We start from the raw sequence: 19,346 nt of genomic DNA, 5'->3' as shown, positions 1-19,346 counted from the left end.
ATGCCCGGGGGGTTCTTTCCACACACAGGAATGATGACACAGCCGCTGACTGCAGTGATGGCAAACATGCTGCTGCTGAGGGCAGGCTGGTGGGAAAAGAACAGTTTTAAGGGATTCAGTTTAATCATCTGGACACAAGTGCTATTTTTATCCTCTGTTGTTTACATCTCAAGCCTGCACCAGGAGAAGCTGATGGCAAAGTTGGTGTCTCCCATGGCTCAGGGACAGACAAGGGGGACTGGACCATCTTTTGGGAAGGGAGAAGCAGGGTGGGCAGGGATGGCAGTGGGAAAGGGGCCTGTGCTCATGGCCTCTGTACCTCATGAGCTGAAAGGGCTCCTTGGTATCTGACTCCACCACAAGCCCACATCCCCCTCTCAGCTCAGTTCACAGGAGGGATCTATGAGACCTTGGGGGGCTTCCCACCAACCCACCCCAAGCTCCCCTGTGCTTGTGGATGGCTTTGGGGTGAGGCCAGTGCCTGCCCATGGAGGCAGGAGAAGGGCACCCACCCTGTGATGGGGTTTAAGGTTGGTGGGCACCAGGCAAGGGGTGAGGTGAGATTATCTCAGTGTGTGAGGAGGTCCAGGGAGCTCAGAGCATGCCCATCCATCACCTGGGCACAGGACTCAGGGAGCTCGGTGTGCCCACGCACGGTTTGGGCACAGGGACTCACTCGGGCAGTTCAGAGAGCGCAAAGAAAAAAAATGAAACGAGGGAAGAAAACACTCAGGTTCCACCGAGATTTGAACTCGGATCGCTGGATTCAGAGTCCAGAGTGCTAACCATTACACCATGGAACCGCTCTGCCACCTCCCCCTCCCGGCCGCCTCTAGTCCCTTTCCCCGCTCCCCCGCCGCAGCGCGGCCGCTCCCTCCCGGGGTGCCGGGGAGGTGTCGCTGCTCGGGGGCCGGGCGGGACCCCCGCTCGCTCTGACCCCCCTGAGGGCGCGGCCGCGGCGCTGCCCCAGGCGCGGTCGTGCGGCGGCGCCGCTGCCCCGGAAGCGCCTGTGGGCGGGCGGGCGGAGCGCGGAGGGCGGAAGAGCTGCGGCGGCTGCAGGGAGGGTCCGGCCCCGCTCCGCTCCGCTCCCGGTCCCGCTCCTCCGCCACCAGCCATGGGCACCCGCGACGACGAGTACGATTATCTCTTCAAAGGTGAGGCGGGCAGGGCCCGGCGGGCGGCGGGAGAGCAGCGGGGCCCGCGGGCGGGGCCGGGGCCGCTCCCGCTCCCTGACGCGGGGCCCGGCGGACGGGGGGAGCGCTCCGGGCATCGCCGGGCCCCGCTCGGGTGTCCCTCCCTCACCCCAAAATGTCAGCTTCGGACAGGGTTTGGCAGCGGGGATTTGGTGTCGGCGCCCGTCCGAGGCTGCCCCGGGCACAGGCTGAGGCGGCGGCCGGTCTGCGGGGTGGCGAGCAGAGATCGCCAGGAAGGATGCCCAGGGCTGATAAGGACTCGCCAAGGTTGATAAGAATCCTGTCCAGCTGTTAAATAGAGGTTTAGAGTGGTGAGATATACTCAGCAGTGGTAGATGATGCACTAATTTAATCAAGTAATACGACTTGCTGCTTTCTGTGCTCAGAGGCCTTGGCTAGGAGTGGAATATCCCTGCTGTTCCACACCCAGCGATCATAAAATCCGCATGGAATCATGGAATGGTTTGATTGGGAAGGGACCTTAAAGATAACCGCATTCCACCCCTTGCAGGGACACCTTCCACTGTCCCAGGCTGCTGCAAGCCCTGTCCAGCCTGGCCTTCATCTGTCCTGGCTCCCACAGGGAAGGGAGCAATACCTTGTTTTCTGCGGCTGAAGCCCCTCCAGCCTGCGATACAGTGGCAAGTTGGGTTAAAACGTTCCAGGTGGTGGTTAAATATTCAATTTTCACTCCCTGCAGAGTAAAACACCAGCCTGCTGGACAGGTTCGTGCAGCCCGCTGGGAAATGTGTACAAAAGTGCTGATGTTTTGAAAGTTCGCTGTGCAGTTTCTTTAATCCCACTGAAAAAGCAAGCAAAGTAGTATAAAAAAGTAGTTGTTTATTGTGATGTGGTATTGTAAATTTGAGTTTAGGAGCAAGAGCATTGTTTGTTTTGTTGTAATGGTGAGAGACCTTGTGCTTATCATCGTGAAAGTAAACACTGATATTTTTTCCTGTACCCTTAAGCTCCTGTAAAAACTTTGAGGAATTACATTATTTTTGTGGCTGGCTATTTTATCCAATTGTGTGTGGAAAGTGGCATTATTTCTATCTATGAATCAGTCATCTGTCCAGCTATGGAAATCAAATCAGGAAGTTCCAGAAGGGGCTCTTTTCTCAGCTGGCAGCACTGGCAAGGACCTTGCTGACCACTGGTTTAATGGCATCAGGCAATGTTACTGTAGGTATTTGTGTGCAGGTTATCAACGCCTTTGAATTACCCTTGTTCATGCAGTTCTGGCAGTGGGCTTGTAATTAATGTTTTAGCTGTGAAATCCTGGGAATATCAGTGACACAGACCTTGTTGGGACAGCTGCTATCTTTCATTTGGCCTGCTTCCTTTTATAGTTGGGAAAAAATAAGTTGGGATCCAGTTATGGGGAGAAGTGCAAAGGTGATTTAATTGATTGCCTTTGATAAAGCTTTTTCTGTTTTGCTTGGTTTATAGAAACTGTTGAGAGTGGAGGGAATGCTGTTGTGAAGATAAATGATTTGGGTTTTTCCAGGCTAAAGGGGACTGCAGGAAGTTGATGCAATGTCACTTTACTGGGATTGATGTGGCAGCTGAAATAACACAAAAATGCAGAGTAATAAAATCATGGAAACTTTTGTAACTTCCCAGAGGTGATGGTGGTTCTGAACAAGCTGTCTCCACTCTGGAATGATCTGGAAATTATTGCAAGTAGTTCTCTGAACTGAATGCCTCCTTGCTGGGCACTGGTCAAAAAGGCAAGGGGTAGGTAAATCTTTTGGAAAAGGAAATAGGAACTTGATGACAACGTTAAGTCAGTGTTTGAATTTGAGACATGAACATCTTGGGAACTGAGGTGGAATGTAGGCATGAGAGCATATCCATTTTGAAAAGGATGTTGTAGAATTAAAAAGATGGAGAAAGGCATCAAAATAATCAGAAAAGAGACCTAATGGATTCATAGTCTTTATACAGAACTGATGTACAGCTTGATCAAAATTTAAACAGTGAGCAATAAGGGCAAATAGCAAAAGTATCTCCTGTTTGTCATAATTTCTCTGGATATCTGTAATGCTTCTTTTATTGGGCAGCAGGTGAAAGCAAAAGGACAAAGTCCCTCAGGTGTGTATGCAAATTTGGGAGTGGTGCATTGCCATGCATATTATAAATGGATTTGGAAGCCTGCATGAATTCATAGAAACAAAAAAAATCTTGTTTGAGGCATGTGTGATGGTTATAGTGGCAAGTCTGAAGGCATTGCTTATTTGAAGATGCAGGGGCTGGCTAGGACAGAGAGTAGCCTGTTTGTTGTGATACACATGATTGTTTTTGGACATCAGTTATTTGGAGTCAGCCTCTGGGTGTTGGTTTGTCAGGACACTTCATCCAGCATGAACATTTCTGGCTTTATGAAGGGACTGTATGGGTAGGTTGGTGGGACTGAGTTCAGAGTTTGAGCTGGCTAAAACAATTGTGTGATGTTCTCTAGTCTGGCTGTCTTTTACTGCTTCTGGCCTGAACTGCCACGTTTCTGTTTGTGAGACCTCTGGTTTTGTCCTGTCAGCCCCTGACAGCAGCTGTGTGTTGAAATCTGGCTGACTCTGCTGCTGGCTGTAAGCTGAGCCCACCTGTGCTGCTCTACAGTAACATCCAGGACCTGTTACAAAATACACTTCTCCTGACTATGTTGCAACTCTTCAGCATATAGGAAAGACCAAGCCTAGCTTGGAAAAAACAATTTCTGTTAAATTCTTCTTCCAGTCTTTGTATTCTTCCATACTTTCAGGGTCTGGATGGGAGCGGTGCCTGCTGTTACCAGAGTGACCCCTGAGGAAACACAAAGCCTGTGAAGTCCAGTTCATAGAAATCTTTCTATAATTTCAGTAGGAGGAAAAATACAATGATGATCTAAAGATATGACTTTATTACTTAATAAATTAAGCCTGGCTTTAGTACAGGAACCTTTTGTTCTTTTTGATCAATGTGCTTGCAATAGATGAGGAACCCCCACTTGCAGAAGATGTTTTCTATGGACAAAGCTCAGGAAGATTATGTCTGCACCTTGACCATCTGGGACTGGATGTGGGGCAGACTCATGTCATGCACCTGACTTGTGGTGACATTCAACTTAGTGCTAGGAAAAACTCCAGTTTCAGCCTTCTCCTTTGCATCATGTTCATTTCTCCAACTTCTCCCTTTGATATTGAGGAAACGCTCTGAAACTGAACCAGCTTGCTGGTTTGGGGTTTAGAAGACACATTTTTACTTGTGTGTTTAGATAAATGTGTGGTTGCATGACATCTATTGGTTTGACAGTGGTAGAAGCCCTTGGCTTTCCCTGCCTCAGATGTGGAGGCACTTTGGTTCTGCAGCAAACCTGCTGGTGCAGCCATTTACTGCAGAGGTGTTGGGAGGTTTCATTGATTTCATTTGTTGTATGGACAGGTAATCCCTGTCCCAAAGGCCTCTGGGGTGCCAGTTCTCTTTGTGACAGAAAAAGGGTGAGTGAAATGGGGCACAGCTGAGGAGAGAGATTAAAATAAGTCATGACCATGTTGGGTTTATGACCAGCTATGACGTGAAGGATCAAGACATTTTTTTCACATGCCCTTCAAACTGCAGCTGAGGTAGGCAGGGAGAGGGATTCATCAGCAGGTTCTTCTACGGGTCATGAAGACATGTCCAAATTTTTTATTGATATGTCTCTTAATAGCAGAGCTCAGTGCAGAGACAGGTTTTAGACATGGTGATTTCCTTGTGCTGGTGTGCTTGTCCTAGATCCTGTAATATGCAACTTGTGCAATAACTTTTGCCACAGACAACGCAAGCTAGTGCTGCTGGACTCTATTTTCCAACCGATATTATATTTAATGAGATAATTAAAATATTTTCTGAAAATTTAATCTAAGAGGTTTTCCAGAAATAAAAATTGTGTGAGCGAGCTGGAATGTTGGTGAAAAATTAATAACCCTTTCTTGACATAGTTCTCTAAATTGCTTCTCATGCAGCTTAGGAAATTGAATTCTTATTTTGGTCTTCTACAGAAATAAATCTGGAATTACAGACTGAAATTTATACAGTACTGTGGAATTCATGCTCCTTTATTTTTCTCTCTCCACTGAATGCTTGTATGCTTGTCTTAAATGTTTAGGGTAGTAAATGCTATGGAAAGTCAAATGCATTGATTGAAAGGACGTGGTTGCAAGTATTGAACTGTGCCACCACTAAACCAGTCACTTGGGGCTGGGAGATCATTTCCATGACTTCCAGATGTGCCAGTACAATTTTCCTTGGTTGTGCAACTTCTTTAGGTGCTGCTCCTGTGAGGGAGGTGCTGCTCCACAGCTGGTTATTGATTCATCTCAGGACTGGGTCTTATGGCTGAACTTGTTAAAATGTTTCCTCCAGACCTTCCTCCTTCCAGTGCTGATGTAGAAAAGGAATTTGTGGATGATGCAAGTTGGGTGGGACAGGGGAAGTGGGAGTGTGGTACTGAAAGAGCTGTGTGCTGGTGAGGACTGTGATCCTCCAGATGAGCTGGGATTTGGGATGTAAGGGTTTATCCCTGAGGACTTGGTCTCTGGTAAAATAAAGCTGAGCAATTAGGCCTGATGACAGGCAGACTGAGTCGTCAAGGTGAAGTGGTCAGGAGAAATAATTCCAGCTCCAGGTGTGCCTAGCAAAGATGGAAATACTAAAATTCTTGTCTGCATCACAGGGTGATCTAGCTTAGAATGAGGTGTGCAGTTCTGATTGTGCTGAAAAGAAACTGAAAAACTTGTGGGGAAGGTGTTTGGGGAAATGAATAATGTGTTTATATGGAAGCATTTGACAAGTTTTTGTATTTAGCAAATACAACAAAGCCCAGACAAGATGAGATTGCTTTCTGTAAATACCCCAGCCTAAACACCACTGGGAGAAGACACTAATAAGCTAATGGAGAATGCTGGCACATGGACACCTCAGTCAGCTGACCACTAATTCCTTCTGAAAATCAGAAGGCAATTTCTAACCATTAGGAGTGAGTTTCTGGAAGAAAAGCCCAATGGAAGGGACAATGTGCAGGAACAATTAGCTTTATCATGGCCTAGATAACGTCATTTCCCTCCCAGAAACTGTTTGCTTGGGGTGTTTAGTATGGGATTTGGCCATCCAGGGTCATTCCTACTGCATTTCTATGCTAAGAATGTAACACATGGGAGCACTGCGTAGTATAAAATGTCAGAATATGGTGGCTTGATAAGGAAAGCAAAACTGAAATTAATAACACAATCTGAGTGGCTGTTAAAACTGTTTCAGTTTATAATTTTATTTAAAGAGTGATACTTGCCCAGACTGGCAGAAATGCAGAAGGTGTAAGGAGTCTTAGGCGCCTGCTGACATTCCAAGCTGTTCTCGTGTCCGTGTTCAAGAGGAGCTGCAGTGGCCCAATTAAGTAGAGGAAATAGCTGACTTCAAGGAGGAAGGTATTATTTTCCCCTTATAATTGGGACACATTTATCTGGTGCTGGAAACCATTCAGAACATAAGCAGTGTGGGATTCAGACAAGGTAAGGAAAAAAACCTGGCAGAAGAATTAAAGAGATCCCTCTATTGTTAAATGACTTAAAGGTGGGCTTTGCACTGAACTGCAAAAACAGGTTTGAGAGAATACTTAACAGGTATGCGGTGCATCCTGTTGGGAAAAGGAAATAGTGAATGTGGATTGCTTTTCTTGCTTAGAGAAGCTTCAGGCCACTGCTGGGTGATAGCAGGACTGAGCTGTGCAAAGGGAGCGTCAACTTTTCCCTCCTAGGAACTTGTTGTGTGTCCCAGTGAATACAAACATGATGTCATCTAAAGCCATGGTCCAAACCTGCCAAAGCAGTGTTGAAGAAGTGACTTGCCAGTGGCAGAGGAAAGCTGTGGCTGTTTGCCAGGGGTGGTGATGCAAGTGGTGCTCTGTCCCCTGCCCTGGGTTTATCAGGATGTAGCATCTCTGTGCCAGCAGAGCTGTTCAGCAGTGACCTGGCACGTAGGAAAGCAGGCTCCTGTTTGCATTCAGCACTCCTGTTTGCATTCAGCACCGGGCCTTGCCACCTACCTGCCCTTGTGATCTTCCTACACAGGAGAGGTTAACAGAGGGTGCTTTCTGCAACTCGTGTGCTTGGCTGGCTGTGTGCTGAGTCAGCTGGCACGGGCAGCTGCAAAGATGTTTATTTTGATGAAGTACTCTGCACAAGGCCGTGCTTGAAGCCAGTATTTGCAGCAGTTTTCATTTATGGAGGGAGTTTAAAAGGTGCTGTTCTGCCCTTCCAGTCAGAGCAAAGTCCCATCTTGCCTGAATTGCTCTGCATTTTTTAAGCAGAAGCTGTAGAGGGCTGCAGCAGCAGATAGGAGTGCTTCTGCTGCTAGACCCCAAGGGGGGGTGGTGTCCTTGAGTGTCTTTGGTACACTCATTGCTTTGTTGTACCACACAGAATCTTTAACGCTGTGTTGTGGTGTCTTAACAGTTAATGATGTGTGTTACTGAGCAAGTAATTGTTTTTTCCTAAATAAACAAAGACACAATGTTTTTTGCTACCTGAGTGTGCACTTTTTTGCTTGGACTGGCATTGATTCAGTGCTGAACTTTGTTATTGGCCTTTCTTCTCAAAGATTTTACCTTATTTTTTTTTCCCTTTCCTTCACTGCTGCTTTGGGGCCTTACCATCCTCAAGGCCATAGGATCACCCCAAGAGGCTCCTGTTCATGTGATTCTGGTTGTGAATGCATTCATCTTCTCTTCTGCCTCTTGGTACTGAGTTTTAAGTTACACTTAAACTTGCACCTTTCAACTCAGCGTTACAAGATATTGCAACGAATCCTCGTGATGCTGTTTTTCCTACAGGAACTGGACTTTAAACCTTCTTTCAGTCTCTTGTCAAGCATAGCTGAATCCTTCCAATTAGTTTGCTTGGCACTGCTGCTGAGATGAGTCAAGCTGAGCCAGGGAATGGTGGATCCAGTTCTGAGGCTCAGCAATTCCCTAGCAGCATTTTTGAGCAGTTTCAGGCGCTGGCCTGATATGTCCAGGATCCACAGCAGCAGTCAGGACTGCAGAAGGGCAGAGAGCTGTGGTTCAGTAATCATTTCAAACTGGCTGGCAGGGTGATGCTGCCTTGGGGGTTCTTTGGTTTGGTTCCCTTCTCATTCACAGTTTTTTCTGCCCCAGTGGGGAACCTCATTTCTGCAAAGGCATGAGGAGTGTAAAATGAAAGCAGAGTCTGCTGCTTGCCTTGTGTTTTGGACTTCTTCAGCAAAGTGGATTTCAGTTGTGTGGTTGTAGGGTTTGTGGTTTGTTTTTTAGTTCTAGTATTGTTCAAGGAAATATGACTGGTCGACAATGTTTGCAGTGACAGCCATGTATATTCTTCCTAAAAGAGGAATGTTCTTCCATGCTGGGCAAAGGAGGCAGAAATATAACCAATAAAAGTCAAGTCTAACATCTGTTCAAAATGCTGGTGATTGTGGCAGCTCTGGTTTTCCAGAAATGCTGAGACTTGGACAGGAAATCCATGATAAGGATGGTGCTGTTTCCATTCTTTTCCTTCATGCTTCATTCTTTAAAAGAAATATTTCTTGCCTGTGATTTTCAATGCAACATCTACATCTGGAGTCTGATACCATTTTGTCTTACAGTCGTACTTATTGGAGACTCTGGAGTAGGCAAGAGCAACCTTCTGTCTCGATTCACTCGCAATGAGTTTAACTTGGAAAGCAAGAGCACCATTGGAGTGGAGTTTGCCACGAGGAGCATCCAGGTGGATGGGAAGACAATAAAGGCTCAGATCTGGGACACAGCAGGGCAGGAGCGATACCGAGCCATAACCTCAGCGTAAGTGGAGCCTGGGTGGCTGAGGACAAGCTTTGGCTGAGGAGGGCAATTTTGGTCCCTTCCAGTTCCTCACCAACTGCAAACAGGAGTGTTTGTGTTTTATTGGGTAATAGCCACAACCTTTGGTGGTGGGAAGGTTAAATATTATTCAGCCCAGAAACTCGATCTGGTGTGTTCCTGCGCAGACTGATTTACTTTGCAGTGCTCTCATGACACGTAACTGGGGGCATTTCAAGTTTAGAATGCAAGAGCTTCGAGAGACTCATTTCCATGGAAGTGAATGATAAAGGAATATCAGTGTTCCTGGTCGTTTTATCAGTGGTAACCTAAGAACTGAAACCTTCCTGCAGCAGCCAGGAAAGATTGCTCACTTGTGTGCTTGTTTAATTGTTAAGAGCCAGCATAGCAAAAGCTGGATTTCAGTGGAGCTGGAGGGAAATGTGGGGTGGGAGAATCCAGCCTGTTTCCTTTTGAATGCATTGCTGTGGCTCTCACTCGAAAGGAGCTGTGGCCTTTGGTAAAGGGAGTAGATCATGCTGACATTTTTATGACCCAGTGAGTCACTCTACGGTCTCCTTATCACTCTGGGCCGTGCCTGTGCTGCACCCACAGTGGTGGGTGGGGGAGAATTTTCAGGAGTTGCTCAGAGGTGGAAGGTGGCAGCAGCTTCCCACAGAGCCCAGTTTCATGTCTGGGATGCAGGTTTTCCCCACAGACATGGGCTTTGCCTTGCTCCCAGACTCTGAGCTGGCCCTGTGGCGTAGCCTCGTCTGGCTGCTCCGCTGCCCCGTGTCCGGTCCCACGGCACTGGGGAATTGCCCTGGCCATTGTTTGCATAGCTGGCCTAGCCAGAGCTGTTCCCCACTATTGCACGGCCTCCTGTAACCTCACTGTGTCTGTCTGGCCTCCCCTGTCCCCAGGTACTACCGTGGAGCCGTGGGGGCACTGCTGGTGTACGACATCGCCAAGCACCTCACGTATGAGAACGTGGAGCGGTGGCTGAAGGAGCTGCGGGACCACGCTGACAGCAACATCGTCATCATGCTCGTGGGCAACAAGAGCGACCTGCGCCACCTCAGAGCCGTCCCCACAGATGAGGCCAGAGCTTTCGCAGGTTGGGAACTCAGGAATTTCCTGCTGCTGTCTGGGGATCTGCCCACCTGGCCTGGGGAGTGTGTGGGTAGGAGGAACAAACCTGCAGCTGGTCATGTCCCTCAGTGTCACGTGTCACATTCAGTGAGAAAGGAGACCTTGTAGAACATTCATGTTGTTTCAAGAATCAGCCAGAGGCACTTGGACATTTTAAACCAGATTTATTCTCTTGCCTGGGCACTGTTTGTCTTGCAGAAGCTGTGCCTGTGGCTTTAGGTTTGAGTTTCTTGTGTGGTGGTAGCTTTGCCTTCTCTGTCCCAGCTGATCTGCAGCCTTACACAGGTGCCTGTGGCCAAATACTTTCATTAAACTGGCTCTCTTTTGTTACATAATTAAGATCTGTGAACAGTAGTTCTAGTTTCCATAAGCCTTGTTCTAGGACCTGTCTCTTTCATCCAGGAGTGTAGCTGGGTTCCTCATATTAAAGTTTGCTGTAGCTCCACTGGCAGAGTTTATGATCCCGCGAGGATCCCTGCCTGCAGCTGGAGGAGTGTCATTCCCCCTGCTGCTCTATTCCTTTTAAATTAGCTGCTGTGATACATTAGCAGGTGGGAGGTGGAGAAACTTGATGAGGTTGAAGGAAATCTGGGGAACTTTCTCACACAGAGAAACTACAACAGATTATCCCTTTCAGTGATGCAGGAAAATGTGCCTTAAAGTAAGCCAGCACTGGGCTGATACCTGTGCTTGGGAGTGGGTGTAAATTCTAATGTTGATGTTGGGTGGTGTCACTTTCCCATCACTGAAGGGGGAAAACCCCACAACTTGTTTTACTTTCTTTTGATACCTGGGTGTCTCATCAGGAACACTACAAATATTATCTGGTACAGAAGCTTTTCCAGATGGGAAACAGATATGTGCTGTTCTTCTCTAATTATAGTATTTCTGTCCACACAGAGAAGAATGGTTTGTCATTTATTGAGACGTCTGCTTTAGACTCTACAAATGTGGAAGCAGCTTTCCAGACTATTCTGACAGGTGAGTCATCCAGGGCTTTGTGCTTCAAGGGGGAAAGGCAGAAGGCTGCTCAGATATGATGCAAATAGGCATTTCTTTGCCTGCAAAGTGTTTAAAATGTTGCTATTTAATCATTCTTCATTAGCCATAAGATTTGGAGTCCAGTCTCAAAGTGTCACAATTTAAAGGCTGGCCTTGAACTGAGGAATGAATCCTTGTTCACTTTGATCTGCCCTGGGTTTCTTGTCAGCCTGGTTTGTGTTTCAGTTTCCATCTCCCATTACAGGGAGTGCCCACAGGAGGGAATTGTCTCATGCTGGCATCAAGTGAGAACAGCCATTGTTTATCAAGGAGAAGTCAGTCCAGTTTGTTTCCATCTTTAATGGTGACCGTAGCAGTTGCCAAGGAAAAGGGGATGAAAGAGCAGAGATCCTTCCTTTGAGACACAGTGACTCCTGAGCTGCAGGAGTTGCTGTTGTTGCATTTAATAGTCCTGCCTGGACTTTTGGCCTGTGTAACATGTGACAGCAGTCAGTGCTGCATTTTTATGCTCTGTAGATAAAGTACTTCCTTTTTGTTTAAAGCCTTGTTTAGGTAGGCAAAACTTCTTAAAGCTGAGACACTCAATTTGGGGAACCTTAACTTAACCCTGGCTTGTAAAGGTGGGGTAGGAATTCACAAATTGGTGTGGAAATCACTCCCTGTCACGAGGCTTCTGCACTTCTGTGCACCCTGTCAGCTGCAGCCAGGGCACAGTGGGACACCGTGGCCTCTGGTTTTGGAGCTGTCATCATTCCCAGCTTTGGCAAATGCTGTAATCTGAGTTTTCAAAACATCTGAGACACTCCTCTGTTTCCTGTGTCTCTGTTGTAGGTGTGCCAGGCAGTCTCTTGTTTTCTCCAACTGCCTCCAACATGTTTTCCAGTTTGAATGTAAAGTCCCTCCTTCCCAGCATAGCATGTGCCAGGCTACGTGATGTGCTTGGTATGAGCAGTGGCCCCACTTCTAAACTGTCTGTAAATCAGATTTTGTTGCTGTGACACTGACACCTAGTTAGTTCTGATTTTTTTTCCTCTTTGCCACCTAATTTAGACATTCCTTTAAAAACACACCACAAATGTGCTGGTAGCCATGCTGGAACATGTGAGGATAGAACTAGGACGTTATTTACTGTAGTAGAAGTACAAATCCTGTAGCATTTTTTCAGTTGTTTGAAATGCTTTATGGACAGCCTGGCAGCAGAGAGAGGTGTTAGGCTGCTGGGGTATTAGCTGCCTCTGTCCATCTGTTCCTTGTTTGATCCCGAGTTGTAAGAGGCCTCTGACAGTTCTGACTCTACTGTGTTCTTACCCTGGGTTCCTAAGCAGTAGTGCTGCTGTGCAGATACCAGCTGAAAGTGTGTTTGTGTTAGCTGAATAAAGAACTTTTTCTCCTTTTTAATTGAACCATGTGGTTCCCTTTTAACTTCAGTGTCGTCACTCGGTTGTAATTCCAGCATTGCACAAATTTGTTTCAAAAAGAAAGAAGTTCTGTTAGCTCACACTTTTGTTCCCAACATGACAAACTGCCAGTGCCATCAGAGGGTGGATGACTAAGAGTCATCTTATGCTGAATGCAGAGGTGTTGGGATGCCTGCTGCATTTCCTGTTTTCTTCACATGCCTAAAGGCATTTCTGTCAAAAATGCACATGAATTTGGGCATGGATTTTTCAGAGGAAAGACACTGCTTACTTGTCTGTGCCAAAACCTGAGACTTCTTCCTTTATGCCCATGTCCTTGGTAGCCCTTCTCTCAGGAACTCATCAACTTTGAGGTCAGATTTGGCCAGGTGTGCTGAGTGTTGTGTAGAACAAGCAGCCTTGCTGTTCCCACTTTCTGTTTGCGGAGGGCTCAGGGCTCTCAGATGCAGGTTAATTAATGAACTTAGATACACCAGCACTAATAAAACAACATCAGGTGTATCAGGCAGTTTATTCCCTCCCGGGGTGGCTATCAGGCTGTCATAGCCTTGTAGACAGGTCACCTCAAAGTTCCCATCTCCTGCTGGCCCATTGTGTTCTCTAAGTGACACTGGAGAGGTGGGAAGTTTCCTGTGCGCCCTGAGCTTCTTCAGAGCCATGTGATGCTCAAAGGATGCACTGCTGTTGCCATGGGAAGCACCTCACTCACCTCTCAGGCACAAGCTGGGCTTTCTTTATCTCTCCTCACATGCTTCCCACAGTACCTTTTATTCCAGAAGTTTGGATTCTAATCCATGGAGGTTTGATTTTTTTTTTTCTGGTTTAATATGTCTGTAAGCAGAGCTGTCTGTAATGGGTGAACAGGTGATAAAACTTGCTCATGGTGGGCTCTGACAGGTTCTTGAGGCTGTTGCTTTTCCATGGATGTCAGTGTTGCGTGCATGTTGCTGTGGCAGTGTTTGGAGTGAAGAGCTCTTGGGTTTGTGAACAGGATCCTTGTGATCCTTGTTCAGGAGGGGTCAGTTCAGCTGTGCTGGAAGAAACACTTGTGCTTAGTGGGCATGTGCTCTCTCCAGACAGGAGCTCGTGTTTGGGGCAGATAGAGGTGCAGTAAACAGTGCCTGAGCAGCAGGTCGGCTCCAGTTGGGCTGTGACTGGCACGCTAAGGAGGGCTGTTCTGGAGCTCACTTCACAGCTGGCTTTTTCTCTTAATGACTTGCTTTGGAGGCAAGAGGGGGGCAGTCATCTGAGGAATGTGGTTATTGGAGTCACCCCGCAGAATCCTGGCTGCTGTGTGTTTGGCAGGGCTGCCTCCCAGCTCAGTGCCTGTGGGTGGAATGCTGGCTGTCCTTGGGAGCAGGAAGCTGGGGAAGCCAGCAGGCGTTGCCAGCAGCTGCGAGCAGAGCTGGCTGACAGAAGGGGCAGGACAAGCTGCTGCACCAGCCCTGCTGGTATTTGCAGTCCTGGGAACTGCACCACAGACACCCCAGGCTGCTCAGAGCTTTTCCCCCAGCTGCTGGGATCTCTCCTGAGCAGGGTGTTGTGACCAAGGTCTGTAGCAACCCCAGCCCTTTCTTCCCAGCCCTCCTGAAGCTGGGACAGTGATGGAGGTGTAGCAGGGTCCCTGTTAAGCTTTTTCACACCTGGATTCTCAGATCAAGCACTTTGAATGGATGGCTTTGGCCATGGGAAATACAAATCCAGTGGAGTTAGCACAGTCTGTGATCTGTTGCTACAGGTGGAATAAGGGATAAAAGCTCTTCTTTCCTCTTCTCATATGATAGGGAACTTTTATAGGGGGTGTATCAAACATGTGGTGAGCTTCCTGTCCTGCTGTGGATTCCAGATGAGGTTTTGAGGACCTTTCCCATCTGTTACTTAGAGTAATGGTCCCTATCCAAATTCTTCTGTTCCAAGACGTCTAGTCTGCCAGGGCTGATTGTTGTGCACACAAAGCTGCTTTGTATCATCTGGCAAATAAGAGAGACTGGTATTACGATCCCAGTCACCCTGAACATTCACAGCAGGATAAAGCATCCTTAAAGTAAACTGGAGTCTGCCTCCCTTCCCTGCCTGGCTCTGTGCTGTCTCTGTTCCCACACCGCATTCTGCCGTGCTTTCATCTCCAAGGAATCCCATCACCAAGGAAACAACATCAGAGAATTAACATCAAAAAATTGAGGGATTTCCTCTTTTGTTGTATCTGTACACCTGAAAATGAATGGAAGCCCAGTGCAGGCTGGGCAGCCAAAGCCTGGCCCAGCTCCTGCTGGGCAGCAGTGTCACTTTTTCCCAGCTCTCACAGTGCAAGGCCTGTCTCTCACAGTTCCCCATTATGCAGTGATGCATTCTGCTGAATGTGCCCTTAATAAGGTCTCATTCAGCTCCTGAGCAGAGCCCAGATTCTGTGTCTTCATTAAAAAGGACACGTCTTCATTAGCCCAGAGCTCTCTGGGCACAGCAGTTCCGGTGCAGGCTTGGGCACTTTGCCCCAGTGGGAGCAGGTTTGGGCTGTTCCCCCTCCCCTGCCACAGCAGCACAGCCCTGTGTGCTGAGTGTGCAGCTCACAAGGGAAGGGCAGCTTTTAGCATTTAGGCTGTGGCTGCACCAAGCTTTGCTCTGCAGAGGAGGGAGAAGCAGCAGGGAGCAGCAAATTTGGGACTGTTGACATGGATTCACTTGCAGGGCTGCTGGGGGGGGTTGTGGAAGGACCATGGGAAGATGTTCCCAGAGTCAGAAGGAGGAGATTCATTATCAGTAAGGGAACTGGTGCTGTTAAGATTATTTTTAAGGCTTTGGGGCTGTTTGCTGTTGGATGAGGCTGTCACACAGAGGACACCCTGTGTGAGTCCTGGCTGCTGGGGTGGGGGAAGTGTGTAATATGTCAGGGACTTGTGTGAACTTGTTCAGGAAATTCTCTGTGAAACAGAATTGCTGTTGCTGAAGGTGCTACCGGAGAATTCCCAGTAACAAAGGTGGCCAGAGGCTTTTCCTGTTGATGGGAACAGGCATTGTTCTGCACTGGGAGTGAACTGGCTGCCAGCCCTGAGCACAAAGCTTGTCCTGAAGGTGCAGAGCAGATTTCTCCAGCTCAGCTGAGCTCTGCCACGGGGCCAAGCTGAACCTTGTCTGCACATTCACACACCGGGCTGCAGGTGGCTTTAAAGGTCTGGTTTTATGGGTGTCACTTGTGAGGCTGTTTATGTGTAAGATGGTTGGAAAGAAGATCAAGCTTGAGAAAGGATGAAATCAGAAAATCCTTTAACCTGTCCAGCTCTTGTTTGTTTGCCTTAATGACTTGATCTGTACCTGACTGCATATGAAAAACCCATTTTAATGTACAGTTTGTCCCTGTCTTCAGTCTTGAGCTGGGGCTTTTTGTAAAACTGAGCTTTAGCTTACTATTTCATTTTTTTTAATGTTTTTCAAATTCAAATTTGCAAGTGAGTTCCCCACATTCTATTTTTGGTGTCCTGTATTTCCTTTCTGGGGGTGAAGTGCTACACACGCTTTACTCTCTCTGTGCAGCTGAAGTGCTGCTGTAGCTGCTCTGAGATTTTGTGCAGCACCATCAGCCGTGACAAGCCCCAGGAACAGGGGCAGGCTCTCTGTGCAGGTGTTTATCCCATGTTCTCTGACTCCTCTTGGTTCAGAATCTCTTCATCTGGAGCCCATATTTTTCATACAGCACATCTTGTAAAGGATTGCTGTGCTGCTGAAGGGGCCCAAATCAACCCTTTCTGAAGATTTAACACTGCTTGGGTGATAGATGTGATGGGTGTGCTCAGCAAGAAGAAATTGCCCTTGCAGTCCTATCAGGGAGAGAAATCTGGAATGGTTCCCTTTAATCCTGTTTGTGGATACATCAGCAAACATGTGACCACTGTCCTTGGAGCCTTAAGGACCTGCAGAAGGAATGGATGGGCACATAATTTTCTCATTCACAGCATGGAGATTTGTGAATTCTCTCCATTTACTGACTCTTATCTCAAAGGAAGTAAAACAGTTGTTAAAAAAGTAATTTCTGTTGCAAAAATATATTTTATTTTCTACATCTAGAAAACACCACAATTGAACTTTGTGTGGAAGCTTCATTGCATTACATATGTAATTCCAAAGCTATGCCTGGTTTCCCCCAGGTTTAACTCTTTGATGGCATTTTGCTGGTGTGCACATATTGATCAGCTCTTTCTCCTCTTCCAGAGATCTATCGGATTGTTTCCCAGAAGCAGATGTCTGACAGACGTGAGAATGACATGTCCCCAAGCAACAACGTGGTTCCCATCCACGTCCCTCCAACCACTGAAAACAAACCAAAGATGCAGTGCTGTCAGAATATATAAATTGTCCATTCTTTCCTAAAAGGCTGTGTATATTCCCCAGGTCCAAGATTTAAATATATTTGTAATTCTTGTGGTTACATTCTTGTGTTTAGTTACTGCTTATTCCTTCTCCATGAGTTTCTCCATGTCTTAAACACTTTGATTTCAGTGTTTATCAATCTCTTACGTGGATGTGGCTGCAGTATTTTCCCAACCTGTCGGTTTGGGCTCAGTAAATTGTTTGGAACTCAACTGATCCCTTCCTGACATGATGCCCGCTAGTCAGAGCACTGACACCTTTGGAGAGCACTTGAAGACGTTATCCTGCTCCTCACAAAATAATTACTGTCAGGTTAACGAGGAAAATCTCTCTGGGCAGGTTAATCTTTCCTGGTCTTAAGGTGTTGTATTGTGCATCTAAAGCTCGGCGAAGCTCTGAAGTGCAATTTTATTGTAAGTTAAAATTTTTTGGCTACTTCTTTAGATTGTCAAGTGAAGTTTTATAGGATATTATGGGGGAGAAAAGATAATTTCTTGTGAACATTCAGCAGATAGCTGCAGTTCTGGCTACCTGTGAGTGAGGTGCTGTGGTTTGGCACCTGCTGCAGAGGAGGTTGATGTGAGGCAGAGCTGCTGGGACCCCACAGAGGAGCCCCTTGGAAAGGAAGTGAATGCAGGAGCTGCATCCCTGAGGAAGAGTCACTCCAGCTCTGGAACTTGCAGCATCTTTGTGCTGCTGGAGGCTCGGCCTCCACAGTGCTGGTGGTATCAGCATTTGAGGATGCTTTTTTTTCTTTCATGAGACACAGACTTGAAGGATGTTACATATCACATCTACTAATGCATGCCACATATATTAATATATTCAAGTGCTTGAGTTGATGAATGAATAACTTTCACTACCTGGCCTTAGTTTTCAGTTCTGGTTGATCCAGTATTTTTAAATTATTCCAGCTGTTTGCTGTATGTTCTTCAACAAAAACCCTCTGGAGTAGTTTTCTGACTGGATGTGTTCCTCCTGTGCTCTGTTGCTCTGTACCAATCCAGTCCAATCTGCTTGTTCAGGGATACATGAACTGTGCCTTCTGTCACTGCACGTCACGCGCTCTGTGCTGTTCCCAGCCACGCCTGACACTGGCACTGGGGGCCACAGCCACTGCATTCCCACAGCATTTAAAGGAACTCTCTGTTGTGTAAATGCCTGAGGGAGAAAATTGATTGTAGGGGACGTTTCTCAATCTCTGATATGACCCACTTGGAAGATCCAGATGTGGTCGGCACTTCCAGCTGTGTTCTGTTCCCAACCTTTCTGTCTCGCGGTGCTCATGATGTGTGAGGCACACGGAAGGCATTGCTGTAGTCGGTCACTTCTTGTTTTTTACTCCATTTCTCCTCCTGATATTAGTTCTGAAGATGCTATTTTGATCTGTTTGTAAATTACTTTGTATTTTATGCATGTACTGTACTTTGATTCATTATTTTTTTAGATTGATTTAAAATATATTCATCCATTATTCTAATAAAGAATTACAGGGGACGACTCACTGTGGTGTTGGGTGCACTTCTTGGGAGAATTGGGATTTGACTGAAGGTTTTATCTCTGAGCTTCTTAAGAGGCAGTGAGAAGACACTGAAGTGGAAGTGTCCCTGGAAAAGGAGCTGAAAGGGTTGTGTAGCACAGTTGCCTTCCCTGAGAGCAGCTTTGAGCTTCCTGGGGCTGCTGCAGTTCATGGCCAGTGCACTTTGGCAGCTTCAGGAAGCTTTGAAGCTTAGAAAATTCTGTGGGTTCACTCCACCCAAACCTCTGAATAACTTTTACAAACTGTTTTTTTTCCCCATGTTGCCACAAGGAAGAAAAGCCGGCAAGAGACAACTCCTGCTTTTTGCAGCTTTGGATCTTGCTGTGGTGTCCTGATGCAGAGGTGCCCATGAACACCAACGGGGCAGCACTGGTGGCCCTGGGGATGGCTCTGAAGGTGAGGTGTGAGCCTCACTCACTGCAGGAGCTGTTCTTGCAGCACATTTTCTGCCCATACTGGAGCAGATTTTGGAATCAATCTATTTCTTGTGGCAGTCAAGTTCTAAATTTGTCAGCTGGAAATGCAGGATGCGTTTCACTCTGCTTCCTTTCCTCATTCCTATAAGCAGGTGACTCGACTCTGCTGTCACATCAGTCTGGATTTTGTGTGGTTTTAGGCAAAGCTTCCTCCTGCAGCAGATGGAGTTGCAGTGCAGATGGTGGGAGCACAAACCACTGTGAGAGGCTGAGGACTTCTAAAGCAAAATCCAGTGGGGTCTGTACAGAAAAGGAACTTCTCACCTGGAAATCCTTTTCCTCCTGTTCTCAGGGTCTGTGCTGTGTTTGCCTAAGGACTGCAGGGCCCTGGCAGCAGATCCTGGCATGGGCTGGGTGACACTCCTGGGACAGGAAGGT

At 47.1% G+C, this 19,346-nt stretch overlaps 2 protein-coding genes and 1 non-coding gene across 3 annotated transcripts in view; 1 reads left to right on the top strand and 2 right to left on the bottom strand.

Annotated features, from left to right (window-relative positions):
- Positions 1–731: 731 nt before the first annotated feature.
- On the bottom strand, positions 732–803 carry TRNAQ-CUG (transfer RNA glutamine (anticodon CUG)). The gene has a single exon. It is a non-coding gene; the product is annotated as a tRNA-Gln (tRNA).
- Positions 804–925: 122 nt separating this feature from the next.
- RAB11A (RAB11A, member RAS oncogene family) lies at positions 926–18,457 on the top strand. Its single transcript, XM_058846661.1, has 5 exons — positions 926–1,154; positions 8,826–9,021; positions 9,942–10,135; positions 11,071–11,151; positions 16,794–18,457. Exons 1-5 carry the CDS (start codon positions 1,115–1,117, stop codon positions 16,931–16,933), a joined length of 651 nt encoding a protein of 216 aa, XP_058702644.1. The 5' UTR covers positions 926–1,114; the 3' UTR covers positions 16,934–18,457.
- Positions 11,174–19,346, bottom strand: part of MEGF11 (multiple EGF like domains 11) — a 200,126-nt gene continuing 191,953 nt past the window's right edge. The window contains exon 23 of the mRNA XM_058846658.1: positions 11,174–15,411. Within this exon, the coding sequence (XP_058702641.1) occupies positions 15,266–15,411 (146 nt within the window). The 3' untranslated portion in view covers positions 11,174–15,265. The remainder of the gene's footprint in view (positions 15,412–19,346) is intronic.

The sequence above is a fragment of the Poecile atricapillus genome, chromosome 11 (assembly GCF_030490865.1).
Source record: "Poecile atricapillus isolate bPoeAtr1 chromosome 11, bPoeAtr1.hap1, whole genome shotgun sequence".
NCBI classification, from domain to species: domain Eukaryota; kingdom Metazoa; phylum Chordata; class Aves; order Passeriformes; family Paridae; genus Poecile; species Poecile atricapillus.
This window is presented reverse-complemented; position numbering and strand designations above follow the sequence as displayed.